Here is a 24521-nt window from a genome sequence, read left to right on the forward strand (position 1 = left end):
ATGCTGCTACCACATCTCCTCAGTCTCTATTGCTTACCAGAGATTGGGAGTTTGCCTCAGCGTAACTGAGAATAGAGCTTGTCTAAGACTCTCAAATTTATCTCTCAAAATCGATGGGGATGTGGGTGTGTGGCTCAGAAGAGTCTGGGCTTTCCCATGGAGTTATACACATGTAAGGTTGGAGTTAGTCCCACAGGTCTGCGATGAGGAGCTCAGACACGTTTACCACTGTGATCCGCAGGGGCTGCACATTAGTTTTATTGCACTTCTGTTTTTTATTGGTAGAAATTGGTCGTTAATTTTTCAACTGTTAGTTGTGCTTTGAAGAGAATGAGCCTTGTTTAAAAATTGAGGAGTTGGCATATTCCAGAGCAGTGTTATCATCTGGTTGAATTTAGATGGGCTCAGAGTGGTGTATTACTAATCCAGATCCACAGAAGGAAGGGAGAGGTCTTAAGAGCTTAAGAAATTGAAGATGGCAAATGTTAACTTGCAAGGATTCATCATTTAATATTTAATAAAGAAAACTTTGATTTATTTTTTTTTAAGTCTTTCTTAATCTAATGACCTACCTTCAAAGAGAGCATGTCTTGAACTGCAGATTTTTAGCAACCCAAAGTTTTCCTGGTTATTTCCCTTGTGTAAAAGTCATAGATCTTCCTTCTTGGCATAGTCTAGTTTGCTTGCAGTAAAATATGCATAGTACAGAAGAACAGACATAAGTCTTCGATGGATCAGTTCTTTGTAGCTACTGGTTAATGAAACACCACCATCTTTATCAGCTGCCACTGGAAGTCTGAGTCTTTGAGTGGCACTCAGAAAGTAAGATAGAAATATTTGTTATGACTCAATTGTGAGTATTACTCCTGGTTATTTGAATCTGTCCTCCAGTGAAGGCAATAAGAAAAAAGGGTGCAGCTAAGCAGATAGGTAAAAGGAAAATGTAATCTTGTTTTGCAAAATTGGTTGAAACAAAGTGACATTATGAGAAAAAATGAGCTGGACAGATTCAGAACTCTGCAACATTTGCCTAAGCTTGAAAAATCACCTCCTTTATGAGGCAAGAACAGTGGCACACTGAGCGCATACCAAGTGTTGGGGAAATGCGAAATATGACAAAATCTTTCACTCAGAGATGAGATACAGATAGAGTGAAGGTTTTACAGCTGCCTCATCACCTACTTAGAAACAGCCCAGCTTTCCCTCTTGCGAGCCTTTCTCAGGCAGCATCTCCGCACCCTACATGAACAAGATTGATGGCGTTCCGATCCCAGGCAGCCAATTTCAGTCTCTCAAGAAATAATCCACTACACTGACAGATGAGTGGAATTTGACATGATGTTCACCTCTGATTCAGACTGTGTGGCACCTGGGAAGTACCAGCAAGCAGGCATTCTTGAGGGAAACTGTTCCAGATCTTGGGCAATTTCCGCTGTCGCAACAGAAAATCAAGGGAGTGTTTTTTACAAGGCAGTGAATTTGCAGTCCACCAATTGAATGGAAAAAGTTGTAAAAGGGATGGAAATATGTTAATTAGCAAACAGAGCGATTTTAATGTATTCAACTGCAGTCCCTGAGCACCCCCTATTTTTCATATTTATAATGTTAGGAATGCGTCATTTACTTTTAGTTAGTCACTGTGTAAGTAAGATTAAAATGTTCAGCTAAATAAAAGTGAGTAAAAAATGGATGCAGATGAACCAATACATAATTTCAGTAATTTAATATTTGGTACATGAAATTTCAACTTATTGAATCAGCAAATATAGCTGTGATCAATAGCGTGCTCAGCATACCTCTTCCTTCAGCTTGTGATCTTCCATAGATAATAGAAGCTCTAAAACAAGAACAGAGCTGTTCAGCTCCATTGTGGGGTTACTTTGGTACAAGATGATGAAAAAGGTAAATTCCAGCCAGTCATGTGCTTCTCATACTTGATGAATAGAAGTCTCACTGAGCACAAGAAGGTGCAGTTAAAAGATAAAATCCTCATGGAGTGGATTTAGCATAATAAACTTGAACTGAACTCAGTGGATTAATGCAGTGACTACACCTATCTGTAGTGCTGCTGTCAATTCCATTTTGAATCACTGGAAATCAAGGGCAACATAGTTTACAATCAGGTATTTCTGATCTTTTCTATTTCCTTCCTGAAACTTTCTTAAGCAAGCATCTGAATGGATTGAAATAAATTTCTACACACAATGTGCAATCACAGAAGTTTAAATCTTCCTTTCAGTCTAGAATGCAGTTTCATAATTCAGGCCTTTATTCGGTTAGATGACTTGGCAGAAGGTACAAACCTGAAAACAAAAGTGATAAACCATTTTACCTGACAGTGTTTGTAATTGACTGGAGCTGTATCTTCTGTGAGATGTTGGCAGGAGGGCACAGGTAGTCAGAGGATGGTAAATATTGCTTGATGTTAAGATGGATTATTGTGCTGTCTGTAGCTGTCTGTGAATTCCTTCTTGTCTCATTAACGCAACAAAAAGTTTCGATGCTGCTGTTAAGTACTTCAACTGATGGTGTTCTTTTTTTAGTTGAGACAAAAGAGAGGGGCAGGGTGGGTTTTTGGGTTTTTCCAGCAGAATCTGAGGATCTTGGAGTAAGCTAACTGAACACCTTTGCAGCGTGATTCCCCCTGGGTAATACGCATCGTTGTCTGCGGTGTTTTAATGAATATTTTTCATTTTCAGGAAAACTGTTAGACAGAGGATGCATGAAAGCGTTCACGGGGAATATAACTTGGGGGGAGGGGGCAGACCCCTTCATTTTTTAGAAGCATGTCATTTGTGTGATTTAATAAGAACCGGCAGTAATGAGAAGAATTCCACATTGGCCATTTTCTGCTGTAAGATGCAGACGGTTGTAGAGCTGTTGAATTGGCCTGAGGATTAGAGTGGACAGGTTGTGATTTGCAGAGTTAGCCAAGTGCCTGTGATAGTTCATTGATCATCTGATTGACAGTATTGACTCTGCCCCAGAGGCAGAGAGTAGATGCTGGCATTTGGCAGGAAAATGAGATATTTAAAAAGCAAAGGGTCTTAGGTTTTTTTCCCTAAATTAAAAATAATAATTTAAAAATCTGTGTAGTGTGCAGTTCTTAGTGAGTTTTCTGGCTTTGTTCCATAAATGAGGGACATCTTGCACCCAGCTAGGACTGTTAGCTGGCACTGAATCTCAGTGGGCAATACTGGCCATGTGTTGCTTAAAAACGCAGGAAAGCACACTGGAGCCTGTAAGTTCATGCAAGATAATTAGCTACATATTAAGGATGCTGGGTTAGTCTTGCATTCAGCATAAAGATGCGCAGCAGACACAGGCAGAAACATGTACTTACTATAGCAATGCTGACATTTGCAAATATGTTAATTAAAAATAAGTTTATTCCAAGGAAGAAGTCACAGAGTGAATTAAGGATGGCTAGAATCTATATCTACTAAATATAAAAATATCTTTATTGTGACAGTTCTTAATGATGTACCCATTAGAAATCATCTCAAGGAATCTCTATACCATATACTGTGAGGAGGAAAGTCTGTATCAAAGCAATTCTGCACAAGTTAACCACCAACATCAACCTAAGTGTTCTGAGCATCTTTCTTAGTAGACAGCATTTTGTGGAAACTTGAGTTTGTGATGGTGAGCAGAAGATCTATGTTCCGATCTTGGCCTTCCCACTGTTTTTTTTTTTTTTAATAGCCTTAGGAGGAAACTGCATATTTTCCCATTTTGAAAGACTACTATATGCTCTAAACACGTGGCTATTTCGTTCAAAACAGCCTGGGAAGAATGTTGGTCTGACTCTCATTCCCCAGCAAAGTGTAAATAGAATATTTTCTGCTTGCCAAATGAGATATGGAAGATGGATTTAACAGGGTTTTTGCTCTTGGTGTTGATAGAAGCAGATGTAGAACCAGGTAGTTAATGCATAGAAGTGTATGGTTTCTGCAAGAATTGTATTCCATTAATCATATGGTGGGAATGCAAATTGTTGCCTTTATTATACAGTGTCCATAATGGTGTGCAATGTCTCCACCTGTGTGCAGTAGATCAGCTCATGGATGTGAAATTTGGCAACTAGTGCTTCATGCTGTGTTAATTGGAAGAAACAAACTGATAGCTTTAGCACCTGATTTAGTTCTCATTTATGTCTGTAAATGCACTTGAAATGCTGTGTCTGTATACATCTTGCTTTGTTCAGAATCAGACAATCCCAAATACCCAGCTTGGTATCCCACAAGTGCTTGCTGGAATTCTTTCTCTCTCAATGCTTTTCTGTTTTATACCTCTGGTCTTCACAATCTGTTCTAGAAAATATGAAATTACCTACTGCAATGTAAAGCAATCCAGCCTGGAGGTACTGACTGCATTTCCTGGTCCCACACAATATATTTGGACAGAAGTGGATGAACATGTTTGTGATCTGTGTAGGCAGAGAACTGATGTAATGAAGCTCAGGCTGAGGTAGGGCTGCTGCCAGCATGATAACACTGAGTTGCCTGTAAATCTTGTGCAATGCACTTCTTGACAGCAGCGGGCTGTATTAGAGGTGCTGCAGACTGATTTTTGAGGAGTCAAACATCCAAATCAGAGAAACGTGGCTATAGGGGGTGTTTGCATCCAGAGACTTGGCTGTGTTTTTCTAGGGCCCCTGAGCTGTTACTTTAATGGTCTTCCTTCCCTCAGATAGAGGAGAGGGTCTGCAGCACTGCTAGTGAGTATATGGTACTTGATGGAAGGCGGATGGCAGGAGAGTGCCTCTCTCCTTCACCTGAGATGGGAGCATGGCTTGTATGCAGGTGGAGGAAAGCTGTCACCGGTCAAGCTGCTCAGTTGCCTCATTACTTCTGATCCAGGGAGGCAACACAGGCTGTGGGGAGCAGGTGTTGCAGCTCAATGGGCTGTGAAGAACAATGTGGCCAAGGTGTGTGATGGGCACTGGATACCCACTGCGCACAGCGTGGCTCTACGAGCTGCTGTGAGCATTGCTGTCCTGTTGTGTGACAGCAGGAGCCCAGGGTGCTGACAGTGGTATTCTAAGGGACAGCTCTGCTCTTATAGGTGCAATTGATGCATTTTTTTTCTGTGCTCAGCTTTGGTGCATCCTTCTCATGCTACCTCAAGTCCCCCCTCCAACTTCTCTATGGGTGGCTATGTGGGCAGTAGTGTGGCACATCCCTCTGCAGGGCTGGAGCTGCTGTGGGGGAGTAGGGACACAAAAGCCCCTCTGAATGCAATGCCTTCCTCTTCTGGAGCTGCCCTGAAGCTCCATGAGTCACAGAAGGGACCTCTTGAAGCTCTGTACTATTTGTAGCTTGCTATCACAGTTTTAAAGACCGTGAGAATTCGTACTGCGGTGGTTGAGCTCTAAGGAAAAGTTGGCACCTACAAATATAACCCCCAAAGGCAAATACAGTTTGCTCTGCACAGAAGTGTTTCTGCTGATAACATCAGAAGCCTGCCTTTAATGATTAGCCTACTTAAATCCTAGACTCATTTATATTTTAAAAGGCAATATCCAAGTGCATTTCCCCATAAGATAGGCGTCTCTTCTCCCATTAAATTTCATATTGTTTTATCCTATCCCTCTTACAATCTTTGGATTTCTTTGTATGTTCTCTTTTCTGTGCTGCTGTGAAATCAACCTTTGCTGTGAGCGAGATCTATTTTTTTGATGGGATTCAGCATTTTTGCCATTTCCAGATGCTCTGTATAGAACAGCTCACTCCAGCTGGACTTATCTTTTTGCCTGGTAGCAGTGCTGGAGACTTTTTTCATTGTGCTCTAGGTAGGCACTGTTATGACTGCAGCACAGTTGGACTCCAAATTTATTAGATTCAGTCAGTGATGCACAGTGGAGAATTGGGGGTGTAAATTAAGCTTAATGAAGTTACAAAACCCCATGTATGTATTTGTGACTCATATTTCTATGCTCTGTTTAGAAGATTATCTGACATCTCTCTTTCACCTTCTGTATTCCTGTCAGAACAGGAGTCTTCCTCTTTTTCTTTGTGTTCAGTGAAGAAACCAGTCTTGCTGTCCTTGAAGGTCACTTCTCCAGTGATAAGATCACTGTGGCTACTATTTGATGATAATTGTTCGTAACATTCCATAGTAATCCTTCTTTTCCTTTGTTAGGGTGGAGGGGAAAAAATAAAGCTAAAAACTAGATGTGCTTGGGAAGTGAGTTGGTGGCACAAAGGAAGGACCTTGCTAGTGTCTTGGTTGATGTGAATGAATCGGGATTTTAAGAATCGACTCCTAAATGCTTGCTGTGATCCCAGCACCTTGCACTCCAGTTGTAGATGCCCATCTGCTCTGAGCGTTTCTGGAATTCAGTGCACTCTCATGGCTTAATCAGTAGAGGTTCTGCACTGCCCAAGGGGCAATGTTCTTCCAAGGCCTTGAACTCACTTATCCCTTCAGAATCATCAAGTGAAGCAGAATATAATTTCTTCAATTATTTTCTCATTGTGGTGTCTTGACTTTGAACCTGGGAGAAGACTGATCTACACCAGCAGTTCCTACTAAAGGTCATGCAGGCTGAACTCCTAATAGAAATCGAGTCTCAATATTTTTCGTACAAGCTGTAGTCACGGTATGGGGTTGTATGTTATGCAGTAGGCAGTTAAAGCACAGATTGAATGGTAAGCCTTGTTTCTTTGTTTTTAGGAGAGCTGCAGTTCCAGTAAAAATATGCATTTAATCTGTCATTTGATGTGATCTAACGCTCACTCCTATTGGATCAATAGTTCAGATTCTGTAGGTGACAAATCAAGAGCTTTCACTGTAAATCTACCAGATACAATGAGTTAAAATCTCACTTGTAGTTGATTTGCAAGTGAGTGAAAGCCATACAGATGGAGGACTTGATTGGGAAACACCTCACATCACACATGCTGCTTTGTTGGAAAGTGAGGAACTGGGCCTTTCAAGTTCTGGTGCACACTTGATAAAACTTTTTTTTTCAGTGTCCTCATTAATGCTATTAAAAAATGCCACTAAGTATTTTTGTCAAGCAAAGCTTCAGTGTAATTTTACTGTATTGTTAGGGATTTATTAATTATAATCTTTTCTTGTGGAGTCTATTTATTTGATCATGACATTAATTGGCTGCCAAAACAAACGAGAGTTAATTGTGTTTAATTAAGTGTTTGGGAGCAAGCAAGAATGGTTTATTTGGAAAATCAGTTTCATTGATTAGTATGTTTATTTTTTAATAGGACACGAATAAATGAAGGGAACTTTATTGTTTAGCACCTTTTTCCCCTAAATGCTGAAGAGAAATCACAGTAACAGCTATGCTTCAGGCAGATTCAATACCAAAGCAAACTCAAAGTTCTCGTGTTCCTCTCGTGTTCCTCTTAGTATGCAGAATCACTGAACATAAAGGAGGACTTCTGTTGCCTGAAGTTGCTCTCAATTATTTTTTTTTCCTTAAATCAGCTTTCTCAATCTGCTGTTGCAATAGAGACCAGTAGCACTGGTCTTAACTAAAGTATTGCTGAAATCTATAAGCCAGTAGGTCTGCACTAAAGCTTTTCATTGTGACTGTCATCAACTCATGAAGAACTTTCTGGCTGCTTTCATGGGATGCTTTTAAATTTGAGTGGTCAGTCAGCCAAAAGGGCACCATGATGCATGAAAATGAGAACTGAAGAGATGAGTTGAAGATAACGGAGGTCTACAAATGAATTTGTAATTGGTTTCAGTGTGCCAGTGCATGACTTGACAGAGAATGATTGCATCTAAGCCAGCTCCCACATCTGTAGTATAATTATTTCTGTAGTAATATTTTTGTGAGGCTTTAATGACCTGGGGAAAAAAGCTGCGTTTTAGAAACCGTCTTTCCGTAGCTGAAACCTCAACCCTTTCTTTGCAAATTCAGCTGCCCAGGTGATGTTTATCTTAACTTTGTTTTGAGTTTCTCTTAAAATATGCAACTCCTTTAGTTTTAATTTAGCTTCTCTTGGTATTTCTATTATCTTTCTAGTTGGCAGGCAAGAAAATCCAATGTGCATCAAATGAAACCATTTGTCATGGATTAGTGCATGCAAATGCCATGATGACAGCAACAGACAAAAGCCTGAGAGTGTCTGAATGCAACTTTGGAAGAGAAAATTAATGAGGCCCAAACACCACAGATAGCAGTCCCTAAATGAGTTGATTCGATGCCTAAGTGCAAGGCAACACTCTTCTGTTCATTTCCATAAGACTAAAAAAAAAAAAGTGAGGAAACTTTAAGATGTTTGGTGTTCCCTACCTAATTGGAAGGGTGTCCATGGGGACCTCCTGGTTTTCCCAAGGCTACACAATGGCAGAATGTTTACGGCCTGTTAATGTCTATCTGGGCCTGCAGTGGGAAATAGGTGTGGGGCTCATTGTGAAGCAGACACACAGAAGCCATGTCAGTGATGCTCCACCATGCACACCCCTGTTTGTCACAGCACACTGAGTGCAGGTCAGCTGCCATGTATGGCGCTCCAGTGACTCCAGAGGTGGCATTCTTCTTCCTAGTTGTCTTGACTGGAAACTTTCTGCATTTCTTTTATCCCTGAGAATAAAGTAGTTGTTTAATGCTAGTTCCGTTGATAAATGTCAACTCATTCAATTCAATAAGTTATCTTCATCTCCTGCTTGTATTTGTTACTTGAACTTCATTACGAGTCTACTCTAGAATCTGTAGAGTGCTAAAAGATAAATGTGGGTTTTGCCAAGGTTTCTGCTTAAAGAATGGTATGAGGAAGTGTTGGGGAATGCAGTCGTTGAAAAGGTGCCCTGACTGGGTGCAGGCTGTGAACAGTGGGCATGTGGTGTTATCACCCTTAGGAGAGCACCAGGCAGAGATGTGGTAACTCAGTGGAAGGTCCTCAGTGTAGCCAGACCAGCTGCTGTCCTCTAAGTTTTTAACCACACTCATTCTCCACCCACCCCCTCAATTTATTCTCTTTCTAAATGTCTCCATTTGAATCAGTTTCTTTTATGTGTGCTCTTAAGGCGCTCACGTTCCTAAAAGGTTCTGTAAAACTTTTCAGAGCTGATGCACCTGGGTGTGAGGTATGAGCAACAGAATACCTCTTGAATTCATCCCAATTAGAACAACATATGCATTTATCAAATAGTCTCAACCATTTCTATTTGGGGAAAAACAGTTTTGACGTGTAAGATACTTTTTCATTTTCTGACATTGATACCAAATTTTGTTAACTGTATTTTCTAACGCAGGAAAATATGATCTATAACTTTTTTCACCCACAGGAAAGGCTCTGTCTGTGAATCAGATTTTCCGGTGGGGTAAGTTACATATTTTGTTCCTGTTCCTACAGCAGACTATATACAAAGGAAATTTACTATTGCAGCAGTTTATGGCTTTTGTTTGTATTTTTCCTTCTGTGCTTGGATTTGTGTATTGCGGGAATCAGACCCTCATCCTTCACATCCCCAATTTTTTCCACTGTTTTGATGTTGTAGTAAAATCGAGGCACCTCACTGAGGTCATGATACTGCCATAGAAATAAGTGTGCTGGTCAGGTTGGGTGAAGCAGGCTCTGGAAATCAACAAATGCTGGGGATAAAAATAGGCACAAATTAAAGGGAAAGGGATTTCTGTTTTCAGTGTGAGTCATTTGATGGTTTCCCCTGGTAAAAGAGTTCCTTGACTTTTTAGATTGGATTTGAATTAGCTTTGAGCTGCAGTGTTTCATGATGATGTGCTTTGTACATGCAGTAGGATATCAAGTGGTTTCTTTATCAGTCATGGTCTTCTTCTGAGGCTCGGGTTGTGTAAGTCCCCCTTGAATTAAGTTCTTATGTAAATTGAATTATTCGCTTATGTTCCTGTTTTGTTTTCTAATCTTTCAGAGAAATAAGAGAATCTATAGAGTCTAGAGATGGAAACAAACTACAAAGTAGTATCACAGTTACGCTGCAGTTCTTCTGATAAGGATTATGACTTTAGAGTGCTGCTCCCTGCCTCTGAGGGGCCGTGCACTTTAACAGGTGAGAAGGGATAATCCCTTCATCCTGGCAGAATCTGTGAATCAAAGTCTGTTTGGGATTTCATTTCAACTCTATATGAATTTTCCTGCTTTCAAATTTAAATAGAACAAAATTGTGTTTTGTTTAGGTACTAACTATGTAGCACACTTTTATTACAGCTTTGGAGTTCCTTTTGTAAGGACCTCCCTGCTTTAAAAGAAGGGCTTTAATGTCTGTGTTTCACATCAGAACCAAGTATATGAACAAAATTCTTATGTACTATTGTTGGAAGAAAATCCATATGCTGACAGCACATGTAATCTCCAGAGCATCAATGTTTGCTGTGGAGAGAGCACCCAAAGCAGCACTTGTTTTTGTTTGAGGTATTTCTTTCCCTTCTTGTCCAACCGTGGCTGATCCCCATGTATGATGTGCAGTGCATCCATAACATCTAGCATTGCATCACATGAGGATACTGAGATCTCCATCATGGATGTGTTTTCAGTAGTGGGGGTGCTGTTATTCTGTTCCTTAAGCGGGCTTTTGGTAATGTCTGGTGGCTGCAAGAGAATCTGTCCTCCCAGCTGGTACCCATGGCAGGCATACTGTCCCTGGGCATCCTCAGCATGGCTTGGTGAGCAAGTGCGAGCATTGCTGTGAGCTCAGTGAGGATCATGAAGCTTTTTGCTTTTTCTTTTCATGAAATCAAGTGCTTTAGTGTAAGCCAACTTCACAGCAGCTTAAACTTTCATGGTGGTTAAGCTATAATCTATCTGACTGCCCCAGCTGTGAGGTGTAAAGAGCCTTCACGTTCACTTACTCTAGCTCAATTGACAAACAAGTTGTAAAATGCAGTGGATTTTCTTCCTTGTGTTCCTGTTCTCAGCTAAAAAAGAGGCTCAGCACATGCAGATGGGCAGTGTTCTACTGGCTTCAATGTGCAACTCTCCACTTCCTTGCTTAACTGCTTCTTTCAGGAGATGAGTAGGCTGGGCTTGTCTTCGGACAAAAAGATTTGTTTTAAGTGTGTTTATCTCTCTCTATGGCTGTGCTTCCTACCAGAGTGCAATGCTTCCAATCTCCTGCAGGCAGTGTAACACTGATTCTGCATAACTTAGAGTGTATTTTTATAACGCATCTGACTTGCAAATCTTGTTAACTGCATGCTGTTATCTCAAAATGCTTGCAGGCTGGCTACAGCAGCATAAAAACCTGTGGCAAGATAAATCTTATTAAAAAAAAAAAATAAAATAAAAGGGAAAGAATCAGCCTATTTGCTGCAAATGAACTTTGCTCTCTCAATTGCTTCTAAAGACATGGATTGCTCCGAGTTGAGCTTGGAAGGTCCTCCCCAAGAGAATGATGCTGTGGAGACTCCTACCTGGAAGATGACTCACAAAGGCTGGAGGTGTGGTGGGGACTGCTGTTGAATGCCTTTTAACCAGTGTTAGATTTCCCAGAAGGGTTTTGTACTGTCACAGAAGCATAGCAGGAATCCCACATCCCATCTCACGTTGGGTTGGACTGGGCTCTTCCGCTGGATCTTTTTTCTCTTGTGCAGTATGGCAGCCGAGCTCCAGCTGATGGCTGCTACCTGGCTTGCAGAAGGTATTTAGAGGCTTCTGTTAGATCTTGAAAATCAAACTTGGACTTGATTTCATCTGTACTGCTGCATTAATGCAAAAGTAATTATTTCTAACATCTTGTGATTATGAGTTTCTGTGTGCATAAGGAATTGTAGCAGACTTTCATTTCTATTGTGACAATTGTTTATTTTCCTAGGCAAGAGGAATACACAGGGTAACACTGCATTTTGCAAAGCAGTATTTCCTTTGTGTGACTAAAGCAGTGTAAATAATTGAATTTTTTTATGTGACAGCCAAAGCAAGATATCAAATGCTGATTTGGCACAGTATTTATGTTCTGAAATTAGTTTAGAGCAATTTAATTGTTTTCCTTGCTAAGTGGAAAAGAAAAAGAAAACAAAACCTGAAATAATTTGTCCGATTTCTAAACACTGAAAGAAAAGCAAAGAACAGCCAGATTAAATTATTTTTTCATGGAAAAAGAAAAGTCTAGAGCAGAAGGTACTGCTTCTTTCCTTAAACTGTGCTTTGTATTGTATCTAGATGCTCTTATTTTATTGGTTTCATGCGCCTCTTTCTCTCAAGAAGGAGTGCTGTTGTCTTACAATGCCAACTCTATGTGAGGTGGGCATAGTTTCAGCTGCTCTGCTTCTGCAGTGGAACATCAGGGTCTGAACTGTTGAAACTTAGAGGATGTTTAGATTGGATATCAGGAGGAAGTTCTTCACACGAAGTCTGGTCAGGCATCAGAATCAGAACAGGCTGTTCAGGGTGGTGGTGGAACAGCCATCCTTGCAGGTATTTAGGAGATGTGTGGATGTGGTGCTTAGGGACATGGTTGGTTAGACTTGCATGAGGCTGATTGTTGGACCTGATGACCCTTAAGGGTCTTTTCCAGCCTCAATGATTCCATTCTATGATTTTTTTTCTGCCTACTTTTGGAGGAGGCAGCAGCTGTGCCTTAGGGTCCTGGCCTCTCCACTTCCACTTAGAACAAAAGCAGGAGCCAATGGGGAGCAAAGGCACAGCTTGGGTGGGTTGATGTCTGTGATGCTATTGCAGTATTTAGCTGACTTCTGTCATCTCCAGACCTCTGCTAATTTAATAAGCTGGTTTCGCTTGTCAGAATGATATAGTTATTTGTGTCTGAGATCAGTGCTCCTTCTTTACAAATATACACCTGTAGCACTTATTTGGTGTCCTCGAAGAAATACAAACTGGATTCTCACTTTATTTTAAGAGGTGGTGCTTCCAGAGTTCTTATTGTTAGCTGAGGCTTTATATTAGAAATGTCTTTCTGTAAGTGGTAGCATCGACTTTTGTCATTTTTACATAAACTCTGCTTTGCAAAGCACCACTGTTTGGCTTTGGAATGATAACTGGTTAGTTGTGCACAGTGTGTTTTTGTGCTGCTGCCCAGATCAATGGCAAGCCAACGTCAAATAGGAAATGTAGATTGGTTTTATAGGTAATTTGTTCGTTAGAAAACAAAGAATGTCTGAGTATTTGTTTGCTGGTTTTAATCATTATGTATGACTTATATTTTCACGCTGTTCTTATATCATGATAAATTGAGATTAAGCAACAAACAGCCCTTGAAATCTGTCCATCTTTTTTTTTTTTTTCCCTCCAATGACTTACCTATAAATTACAGAGGATAGTGGATATTGTGAATGAGCAAATACTTCGTTTGCAATTCAGTTTTATGAAATATCTGTGTGTGCAGAAGGTAGTGGGTGCCATCCTACTAAAACCCTGCTTAACACATTCAGGACAGTAAGCCATGATGCAGAAGTGCAGATTCTTTGTCGTCTTGGCATTTATGACATGAAAGTGTGAGTCTTTATGCTGGACTGCACGTATTTCTTTTCTTGTTGCTTTTACTGTGGCATGTAAATGTCACAAAGAACAAAAATACACATCTTGTAACAGGAAGAAGACGAGAAATTTCCATTTTGCTCTGGTGCTCTGAATACTTTGATATCTGTAACATAACTATTTCTCAGTAAACAACTGACCCGGTTTTGGATACCCTCTTCTCTCTGAAGTCTCTCTCCCTTCTCTAGCTGGAACTTGTGGAAAGATGCTGTAAGGAAGGAAGTCTGACTTTGTTCTCTTGCATAGCCTCCTTATTCAGGTCTATTCCAATCTCTTTTAATTTCTTTACCTTTAAGCTTTGCTTCTGCACTGGGACATCAGGGTCTGAACTGTGGAAACTTAGGGGAAGTTTAGATTGGATATCAGGAGGAAGTTCTTCACAGAACTTTAAGCTCACACCTTTATGCTCAGCTGGCCAGCTAGATATCAGAGCTCTCAAGGGTTGTGTTTTCTAAATGAAGCACTTAAAATCATAAAGGATAAATGCATGAGGCATGAAGCAATATGAGTTGTCTTGCTTTTCTTCTCATTTCTCAATAAATACTTATTAAATCTTGAGTTATGGTTCCTGTAAGAACTTGTAAAATATATATCAGTGCAAGTGGAGCAAATGCCTAAAATGTGCTATGGCTGTTTCTAACAGTTAGATATTTGGGTAAGTGCACTTTATGTTGTAAACAAAGCTTTGGTATATTGGTGGAAAGTAATTGAGGTGTTCTCGTGTACATACATACCTATACCTTAGCTATAAGCCAACTCACTTTCTGCTTTGTGCTCACTGCTATCACCTAGATTTCTGTTGTGGGTTTTTGGGGAGCCATACACTTTATACATAAATATAATTATATAAATATATTAATATATATATATATATATAAATATATACAATCAGTTCCTCCAGAGATCTGTTGCTCAATGACACCCAGGAAAGCTGCAGTTGCCCAGCTGGTAGTCATGTGTGCAACAGCATTAGGAGGATGCTCAGGGCTCCTGGTGCAGTGCATCTGCCCCGCACTGTGCTGTGTTCTTGGGTGCAGTACAAAGATGTGCTGTTCAGCAGCGAGTGAGGATTTGAGGTAGTAGCAGGTTTTCTTTACAGTAAGCTTGCCAAACATTTTGGTTTCATCGCACTTCCTCTGGCAGTGATGGATGTATTAATTAGCATTTTTCTCATGTTGTTGTCTATAGCCTGAAAATGTCAAACTGTGAGCACATTTGTAGATTAAACTATTAGTGCTTTTCCAGGAATTATATATAGATGTGTAACGCCAATAAATGAATAATAATATTAAATCATTGTAGTTGGAGAACTATATATCTGCTCTTGATTCATTTTTCCCCTGCCACCAAGGCACATGCAGACAGTGCAGCGTCTCACCCAGCTGTCAGCATCTGAAGATGTGTTCTCATTTTGAAGTCTCTTATATAGGTATATAATGTGGGGGAGTGGAGGATATGAAGGATCCATCGGTATGTGTTCCTGTAGCTTAATTTACATTTATTATTTTTCTTGAGGAAGGAAACTTCCACACCTGTGAGGGGAAAATGAGTTAGACTATAAAACATTGTTTTTACTGGCAGCAATGAAAATGTTCAGTGATTTGGGATGTTAGAGCAAGTCTGCTGGGAAGGGGCTTAGTAGGCCAGGAGAGGGTATAGTGATCAAAGTGCATAGTAAATTAATTTACCTCACACTCCTGCAGTTTATCACGTAGGTATCACCTCTGCACACGAACAGATATTGAGTATGGATGCTATATTGCTCTAGTGCTTATATCTTATTCCAGAACTTAAATAATTTAACACTCCTGCTTTAACCTTATTGAAATATTAAAACCTTGAGATCCTTTAGATTTGCTTTTGTTACAACTGTAACATTACATTTTCATGTCATTGTGACACTGGTTCATAATTGCAGCCCAGACAGATCTTTGGCCATTTGGAGAGAAAGCAAAACTGGCTCTGACTGGTAAGCACAGAGAAATTTCAGCAGGAGCACAGATACACATTGTAGAAATGTGGGAATTATGGATTCATGGATATCAGGAGGCTTTCCTCAAAACTAATTTGCTTCCTTATTCTTGCAACTCACATTCTGACTTTGTCACTTCCCATCTATGTAACAGTTCACGGTGGGGTTTTTTCCAAAGCTGCAGCAGTTACACTCCACAATTAGATTTGACTGGGAAACAATTAAAAATAGCTGCTTTAAAGTATAATGAAAAGTCTGTCAGAGTTTTGATGGAGAGTGGAACAAATTAAAGATCCACGAATTGTTGTAGAAGGGGCTCTGTGTTGGCAGTGGTGCAGGAAAGAAGAGCATGGAAAAGGCAGCAAGGTCCTAACGTGGGCTGTGGGGCTGAGTGCTGCCCTGACCCTCAGCAACTCCTTCCTACTAAAATCACTGCTGAACAGCTTCAATGCTGTTAGGTTTTAAATATTGTTACCTCAAAAATAATCCTAATAAAGAAATTCCGATTAGCATTAGTCACTGTGCTTAACTCAATTAAGCTGAGCTGATCCCCTCTGCTCATGGGGCTGTAAGCCCAGCATCACAGAGGAGAGGGCTCGCTCCTCCTGCTGTCCCACATCCTCTTTGCAATCACTGCACAGCCATCAGCTTCTGGAGCTGGAATCCCTTCATTGCCTGCATTCTTCTAATTAAATACTTATCTCCAGGTCTTTTAAAAATTTCATAATTGGTGTATGTAGCTGGTTGTTTCCCCTAACGTCTGAAACCATTTTATGTACAACTTATCTGAATGTACAATCAGCTAAATTGATGCTAATTACCATTTGTGAGACTCCCATGAATTGTTCATTTTCTGAAGGGAGAGAAGTTCTCTTGACTGCTTTTTATGGGTAGAGGTCATAAATATCATTGTGCTAATCTTTTTTTGATTAGTAAAACCTGCTGACTTGGATTTCTTCTTCCTAAAGTATGGGCACAGGGCCTTTACCTGCAGTGTGACAATACAGTACACACCAGGATGGCAGGGTCAATGTGCTAGAGTGATGCCAGATGAACACTGCTTGTGGGAAGCAGTTCCAGGCTCTCCTGATGTGTGAGAAGGAGACTGATTCCAGGAGCCAAGATGGGCTGCGGGGGGGTGGAAACAGCTGATGCTGTGAGGGTGGCAGTGCTTCTGAAAGCTGCTAAATGATGCAAACTTTGGAGCTCAGACTCCAAAACTGGCAAGGAAAAGGTGATGGAAGAAGTTGCTACTCCTGTAGAGAAGACAGAACTCCTTCCAAAGCAGGCACTTGGCACTCAGTTGAGTTTTCATTGTAGTGTTACTCCATCAGCAAACATGGGTGCCAAGTAAGACTGCACTGATTCAATGGCTTTTTACAAGCCTTGCCCAAAAGTCTTAGGGGCACTGGAGAACTGTTTTCTGGGATTTTATATATATGTATATATAAATGTGCGTAGAATTTCTTACAAAGTGAGCTGTATTCATTGCTCTTAAGAAAGATTTCATATGAGCTAAGTGATCCGTCACAGAAAGGAGTGAATGGTTAATAGAGGCTCTTGATCTTAACCACTGCAAAATTAACCTCTTCCACTGAGGCAGAAAAGCTATATCAGGACAACCATTGTTCAGTGCCATGAGGGCAGCTGATACATAACTGTGTCTGCAGGCAGCAAAGAAGTGTCTGGCTAGTCATAGAACAGAAGGAAGAGGCAACAGTTTTCTTCAGTAAAGGGGGAGAGAACTACTGAACCACCTCAGTGCAATATTCTAACCACAGATCAACCACAATCTCAGATTCAGCAGACTAGAGGCTTCAAATGACTAATGACAACATCTGTAGATGTGCTGTTTTCTGTTTACAGTCTTTGTTTTAACAGTGTAATTGTATTCACCGCTTCATTTTGGCCGTCATGCAAATTTCAGTCATGCCTGCACGAAAATCTGCTCCCATCTCTGCTATGTCCATATCTTTTGGCTTTTGACACTGACCACTGTATCCAGAGCATTGTATATTTCTGTGGCTGAAGCAGAATCTCACTTTTCAGTATTGTCCCCTGAACACCTCCATCTTGCATATAGCAGTAGTGTCACTTTCAGCTCCTCAGCTGTGTCACTCAGACCACCTCTCCATCGTGCTGCATGGCCTGCCTCAGATGTGATCATTCCAGCTTGCGTGCTCAATCAGAAGTTCAGACTCTTGTCTCATGCTCTGGTTATTTCTATCTTTACACACCTACTTTTTTATTCTGTCCTGATGTCTGTCTGTAAAGATGAAACAAAAACTCTCCTTAGTCTGTATCTTCTTGCTGTTCTTGTATTCTTTATTATGTCAACCATGAACTCCTCGTTTTCATTTTAATAGCCTTTTTGGTCTGTTCTCAGCAGATTTATTCCCTGCTTATTGTGGTGTTCGCGTTTTCATGAGTACCTCATTGTTCAGGCTTTCATGCAGTTTCTTCAGACAGTGCTTTGTGTTCCCTTTTAAAGTACTAAGCCAGTTCAGTGTTGTTGTTGGGATACAGGATTAGATGTAACAATTGGTTTGGTATGCTAGAATAGTTTCTCTGATAGCATATAGAAGACTTGCTTTAGAAACTAACTGCAAATATCCATAGTTTGGATAAGAGACATTTTTCTTGAACTCAAGAGACCGTGTCTGATATATAAGGACCCCTCCTGGGACACTGGTTTAGATTTTTATTAGGCACGTACTGTGAAAAGGTATCAAGTTTTTTTTAAATAGCATAGGGCTTTTTGCATAGGGCTATTATTTCAATGGGTCTTAGTCCTCTGAATATTCCTTTCGTAAAAAGATTATTCTGGGCATATCCACACACTGCTAAAGAAGACAAAGATGTCCTTCTTGGAGCCTGTACTGGTTCCCGAGCCAAGGTAGTTGCAGCAGAAGATATTAGCTAGATCTGATTGCTGTGTGTGTTTGGTGTCCTTCTGCCCTAGCTGGGCTGCTACATGTATTGCTCCAGCGTCACATCTGGGTTCTTTGCAATTCTGCATTTTGTGTTCTGTTGTTTAGTGTAGGTTTTAAGATGGTGTGCTTGTTTTGAATACTCCTTTTAATAATTAAAAATTAATTGAAGATTATCTTAAAATCACGTGTTGTGTGGTTCTCAGGCTTTGATTAATAACTTTAAAAAAGCTATTAAAATGTGTAGGTAATATTAACCAATATTAAGTTTTAACTTATCAGTATGCATAATGTGGAATGGCCCTGTTGTGTTAATGTGAGCCAAACTATGCTGCTCTGCAAGAAGGAAGGTGTTATTAAAATGAGGTATATGTGTGTGGTGGGCTATCAGCTTACAAACTGCAGCAGTAAACCTCAGGCTTGTGAGCTCTCAAATATTCTTTATAGAGAAGTGCATATATGTATTTGTTTATAATAATAATCAGACTTAGGACAAGATATCTGCTAGAGTTTGTAGCCCATGCTTTGGCAGCAGCCAGCAAGCACTTAATTAGCATCTAATCCCTATGTTAGGGCCTTAAGGGTGACCTTCAGTAGAGGGGAGCAATCAGACACTTAATTTCCTAATTAGTGAGCAGGGCTAATGGATGCATGGCGACATCAATTCCACAAAAACTATTCTTGTTCCTCTTGAGTTCCTCAGACTCCTTTGCTTGTATCGATCGTATCTCTGCCCTGAAAAATGTATAGGCAGTGTGAAAGAAAGCTATTTTGGCTAGAGATGCTGTGAGATCAACGCTGCTATAGTATAAAAAAGTGATTTAAGTGATGTTCCAAAAAGAGGGCAAGACACTGTAGCTCATCTCTGCTGAAATATGTTGCTAATAACTATGTTCTGTTTAAAAATAATACTAATTAAAATGTGGAGCAGGGAATTCCCTCAGAGTTGGGAGGCTTAAATTACTGCAATCAATAGTACACATAATACTATCAGTAATACTTATTAAAGACAACTCTCTAAAAAGGAGAAACTCACATTTTTAATATCTGTGGTGACTAATCTATGTACATGTGCAGCATGCTCACAAAGCATCCCTTATTTGCCAAGGGTTGCTGGTGCTATGGCTCAGTGAGCTGGTGTTGGATTCAGTGGCCACAGGGAAATGATTTCCCTTGCAGCAGTGGGATACAGGGACCTGCTTTTCCCCCTTTCCAGCTTTCTGTTCCCTTTGGTAGTAAAGCTCAAGTTTGTGTAGTGACCCAGAGCTAAGCAGTTACCATGCATAAAAGTCCATGCATAGTCCTGCTAGAGTAAAATATTGGTGAGTGTGCCATGTAGACATGTAATAAAGTGACATGACTATTAAATCAGTTTGGTATGTGGCATCTTTTAGTACTCTTCACTTGTTTTTTTTACTGTGAAGAATGGTAAGTAAATCTCTGCTTGATCTTTCCATGTCATTAGCTACTTATGCTTTCCTGTGTCCACCCGCTTTGTTTGTACCTGCTGGAAATTAACTGTTTAAATCTTTGTTCATTACCCTTGATTATTCCTGGTCCCTTGCACTGCTGTCTCTCTATCCCGTGTTATTCCCACTTTGCCTTTTTCAGAGCAACGATCCTAAATTTTGTACTTCTAAAATTTATTTCTTCTCTACGATATCTGTTTCCAAGATATTATTTTTCTAGCTCCCAATTCACATGGCATTATGGCTGAACTATGGTTTTCCAACTTGATGCTGTGTGCTTTAGAAGTATCGTGGAGAAGACAGATCTGGCCATTGCAGTTTGAAATGGGATTGCATCAATTGTGTTAACTCTTATTTAATTTAATGATTTTTTTTTTCCTTCTTAAAAACAAAACGACAACAAAAACTGAAAAAAGTCAATTGAAGTGCTGTTCAACAAATTAAAACAACAATTAATGTTGACCTTCAAAGTGAGGAAGGGAGAGTCGATGCCAGTATTCCCTCGGAGCCCCAGTGCTGTTTTTCTTCCTTTGATAATACCAACCAAGTGGAAGCAGCTTGGGCAGATTTGTGTGGGGAGGTGTAAAAGTTGTGGGAGTGTGGAAATAGAAAAATAAATTTATCTTCATCCCACTGCAATGTGTCACTGCAGCTGTTTATTTCAATAGTTGTTCCACATAAAATACTGACACAGCCAGCTTCTCCGCTGCCTCAGACTGGCAGGTAATGGGCCAATAAGCAACAGCAGCCCCAAAAGCTGTCTGTACGGTCACATGTGGCTTGGGCTGGATGCAAGTCTTGCTTAATTAGTTTACAAAAAGCCACTTTTTGTAATCAGCACAAAATATGAAGCCACCTGCAAAGGAGCTTGAGGTGAGAGGATGTTCTTGACTCACAAATGCAGGAGCATCCTCCCCCCCTTTTCTTTTTTCTTTTTTCCATCTCCTCATTTTATTCCTGATGGAGCTGTGGGAGAAATGTTGGAAAGGATTCTCCTCTTCCTCGGCCATCTTCTTCATCTCAACTGCTTCTAGGAGCCACTTGCTTAGAAAAACAAAAGGTGAATTCCTCAGGTCATTGCTTCTGCAACTGACTGTATGGAGGGTGACCTCCAACACCACCCTGACAAGCTAGCATCTCTGCCCTTGTAGGGTTGTCTGTTTTGGCTCTGATATAAATTAAAGCCATTAGTTCATCCCCAGGCCACCTAAGGCACCCGTGAGTTGTCACACTGGAAAGCAACCTCGCCATCTGCTCCCAGCTTCCCTATCCCTGTCCAAAGACTTCTAGCAGAAGTGTGTCTTTGGGCAGAAGGGTAAGAAAAGTCTGGACAGCTTCAAACCTTTTCATTATTTAAACGTGGATTCTTTAGTATTTATTAAAATGTAGTAACTGTCAAATTTAAATAGAAAAATAGCTGTTGCAAATGCAAATTATTTCTAAAGTTCAACTGCTGCTAAATGAGATTCTGTTGCTCCTATACTTAGAAATGCTTAACATAAATTATGACCTAATTAACATTTGCATGGTAATCTAGACTTCCTACAGCTTATTCTGCTAATTAACACATGACAAATGATCAGAAATTAATATTTCATTGAAACGTAACTTGTCCAAGAGAGCCCATTAATGTTGCAGAGAACATTTCATTTTCTTACAGTTTTATACCTGCAAAGTGTTTTCTTATAGTTAAGACAATTACATAATATTTGTCATTAAAATTATTTGTTATTGGCAAAATAGGTGCGATAAGGATAACTGAAGGTGTTTCATCATAAATTCTTCTCAGGTCTATTAAACAAAGAAGTACACGTCCTGACGTGATCACCAGGGTTAATTAGGATCTGGGATAGCTAGGATTCTTCTGTAGCACCCAATGGACTTCAAACAGTCAGCTTCAAAGTGCAAAACCCATGTGCTGTTTTTCAGCTTTTGTTTATTTGTATAGTGGTAGCAGCAGGGCATAGTATCCATTCTGTGCAGTGCAGCATTATGAGCAGATCTGCAGGTTAGCTCCAAGCAAGCCAATATCAGTGCAGAGCACAGAGCAGTGCTGCGCAGAGATACCAGCCTGGCTCCTTGGCTGTTCCTGTATTTGCTGTTTCACGTTATTTTTCCCTTTTCAATGCTTCAAAACAACCTTGTGCTCATTGCTGCTAAAGTGGGGCCGTGCTTCCATCACCCCAGTGGGACCCATGTCTTTCTCCTCACCTTTCTGGGAAGGTGGGATGGCTCTCTGCAGGATACAGGGCTCGGAACTCCTGCTTTGAAGAGAAATGGGTGACAAAGTAGAAATTATGGCTAAAACAGGGAGAGCTCACTCTCCAGAACATTTCTTTCCTTTTCCTGTGGATATAAAGAAAAGAGCCCAAAGACTTCAGAAATTTGTATTGGCTAAGGATAATTAACACTTACATAATAATTAGCTGCTAACTCATATACCCAAGAAACTGAAGTTTTACATCAAGGTTGTAATTGGGAATTACGTGATCGATGTAGCACAAAAACCCAATGAGTTAGTTCCTTGAGTTCAAAGTGATTAAGTACTGGCCATTCTTACCATGTTTTGTCAAGCATTTCTACTTCTAAGCACTGCTTACTCCGAATGTGAATAAGGACGTGTCTCCTTGGGCTAAAACACTAAGCTTGATTACCCTTTAAAAAAGTTACGTGGAAGCAGGTTGTTTCCTTCCTTCCTCGCGTATTCCTCTGCAAATAATACCAGTTAAAATGATAGATATGCTTTTGCAGGAATGTGTGTCTCATCTTCAGTGTCTGATCATCAGACACATCCCTACAGACACCACTTGCTCCATTTCTTTTAGATAATACATCATTTGTTCACTAGGCAATAAATCCTTAGCGATTAATCAATCAAAATGCTTATTGGCTTCAGAAAGGAGTCTCAGCTGCTTGCAAAAAAGCAGGACCTGCTCTCTCAGGGAAGAGCAGAAACACATGCGCACATTAGACTAACATTTGCTTAGTTTAAAGTCAAATTAATTTAGCCTTGCCTGAAGCTGAGAAGGAACTTAATCATATACAGAGGGCCTGTAATAAATCCTGCGTGACACCTGGTGTTTTCCAATGAGCTCTCAAATGAGGGGGCACAGCAGGCAAGTGGGTCATGGACGAAGGCCTGGTGTTTATCAAGGACCAGTTGAACTCCAATGTTTTGTATTTGCTTTTCTGCTCTTGCAGTGCATGCCCTTGTTGGAAGGAGCTCCTCGCTCAGTTCTGTTGCTCACGGCTGCTCGTCACTGCGCTCAGAGATAAGCACAATGCAGGAACATATCTGAAAACTGTCTTATAGGTATTTCTCAGCCAGCTGGTCTCCAGTGTATAACGTCACTGTCTAAGGCTTGAGCTTTATGGATATCATTTTATAGCAGCCCCAAATTAAGAGTGAATTTCTCAGAACTGTGACCACAAAGAATTGGGACTGTTTGTTTCTCCTTACAAACCGCAAAATGCAGTGCAAGATGATGGGAGTTTCTGGGCAGGAGGAGGGTGACTGGATGTCTGTCTGAATGGTGGCATTGTGTAGCACGGTTTGATTAACCAATCAGTACTGCAATGCTGATGATCCCTATGCACATGTTCTCGCATTGCTTCCTTAGGACAAACCTTAGTGAGTACTAGCTATAACCTGTTGTGTAATTAACCATTATGGCTTCAGTATCGTAATCTTCTGAGTGTTAGTAGAGCCATATCTTTGAAATCTTTTTTTGTAAGGGCAACTGTTAGAAGAATTTCCTTCTTCCACAGATGGAAGTGCAGACAGAGATTGGTGATATTGATCTGCCAGCAGTAATATATATTTTACAACGGAGCCTGAAAGATATCATCCCTTTGAAGCTCTCATTCTTGTTTAACTATTTTTCCTTTGTTCTCTTCTGTGTTCTGGCATTGATGCCCATGATGTAAGAGAGCTGAATGAAAAGCCTGTCAGGAGTCTAGCAGTCAGTGCCTGTTTACGTTTTTCTGCTCTGCATTAGGTACTCAAACACATTTGACTCTGAAGAAGGCTTCCTTTAAGGCTTTTGATTCACTGTGACAGGTTACTTGTGTCTGCATTATGCAGGTGGCATCATGGCATTTGCCCTCTACCATAGAGCTGGAGGAGAAAGTAATAACGTAAAATTTCATGTCAGTCACTTCAACTGCAGGTGGCCTTTCACTGCGTCCAAAACCCTGAAGTGCATAATTTTCAGTGTTTCATGGAAAGCACTAAAAGGTTTCTAGTATACGACTTGTGCTTAACAGAAAATATAGTGACAAGTTGTATGTTTTCTTAAACTAATTAATAAACTGATTTCAAGTTTGGGGAATCTCTAGGTCAGCTTTGAAGCTACAGATATATACTCTTTCTTCAGAGAAACCTTGAGGAATTTGATTAAAATCAAGTTTTTCTTGGGGTCTTGAATCTGTAACAGTCGATGAGTCTTTGCGATTTTCAGGTTGAATTATGCTTCAGTGTTCTTCCAGGAAGGAGCAGCATCTGCCACAGGTGCAGGATACATCTGGGATGGCTCGTCCCTCTGATCTCTGGGCTGCCTTGTAACCAAGGCAGAGTAAACATTCTTGATGTCTTACAGGCCAATGATGTTCTCTATTTGAAAGTTGTGTTTTGGATAAATCCATGTTTATCCAAGCTTATGCTGCACTGACTAATTGAAGCAACCTGATTCATGCAAGTGAC

At 40.4% G+C, this 24521-nt stretch overlaps 1 protein-coding gene across 1 annotated transcript in view; it reads left to right on the forward strand.

Moving 5' to 3' along the window:
- Positions 1-24521, forward strand: part of TAFA1 (TAFA chemokine like family member 1) — a 210280-nt gene that overhangs the window by 15905 nt on the left and 169854 nt on the right. The window contains exon 4 of the mRNA XM_042881001.1: positions 9265-9300. Coding sequence (XP_042736935.1) covers positions 9265-9300 — 36 coding nt within the window. The remainder of the gene's footprint in view (positions 1-9264; positions 9301-24521) is intronic.

This window comes from Lagopus leucura, unplaced genomic scaffold, assembly GCF_019238085.1.
Source record: "Lagopus leucura isolate 7727_CA_CO unplaced genomic scaffold, USGS_WTPT01 Super-Scaffold_100028, whole genome shotgun sequence".
Taxonomy (NCBI): Eukaryota; Metazoa; Chordata; class Aves; order Galliformes; family Phasianidae; genus Lagopus; species Lagopus leucura.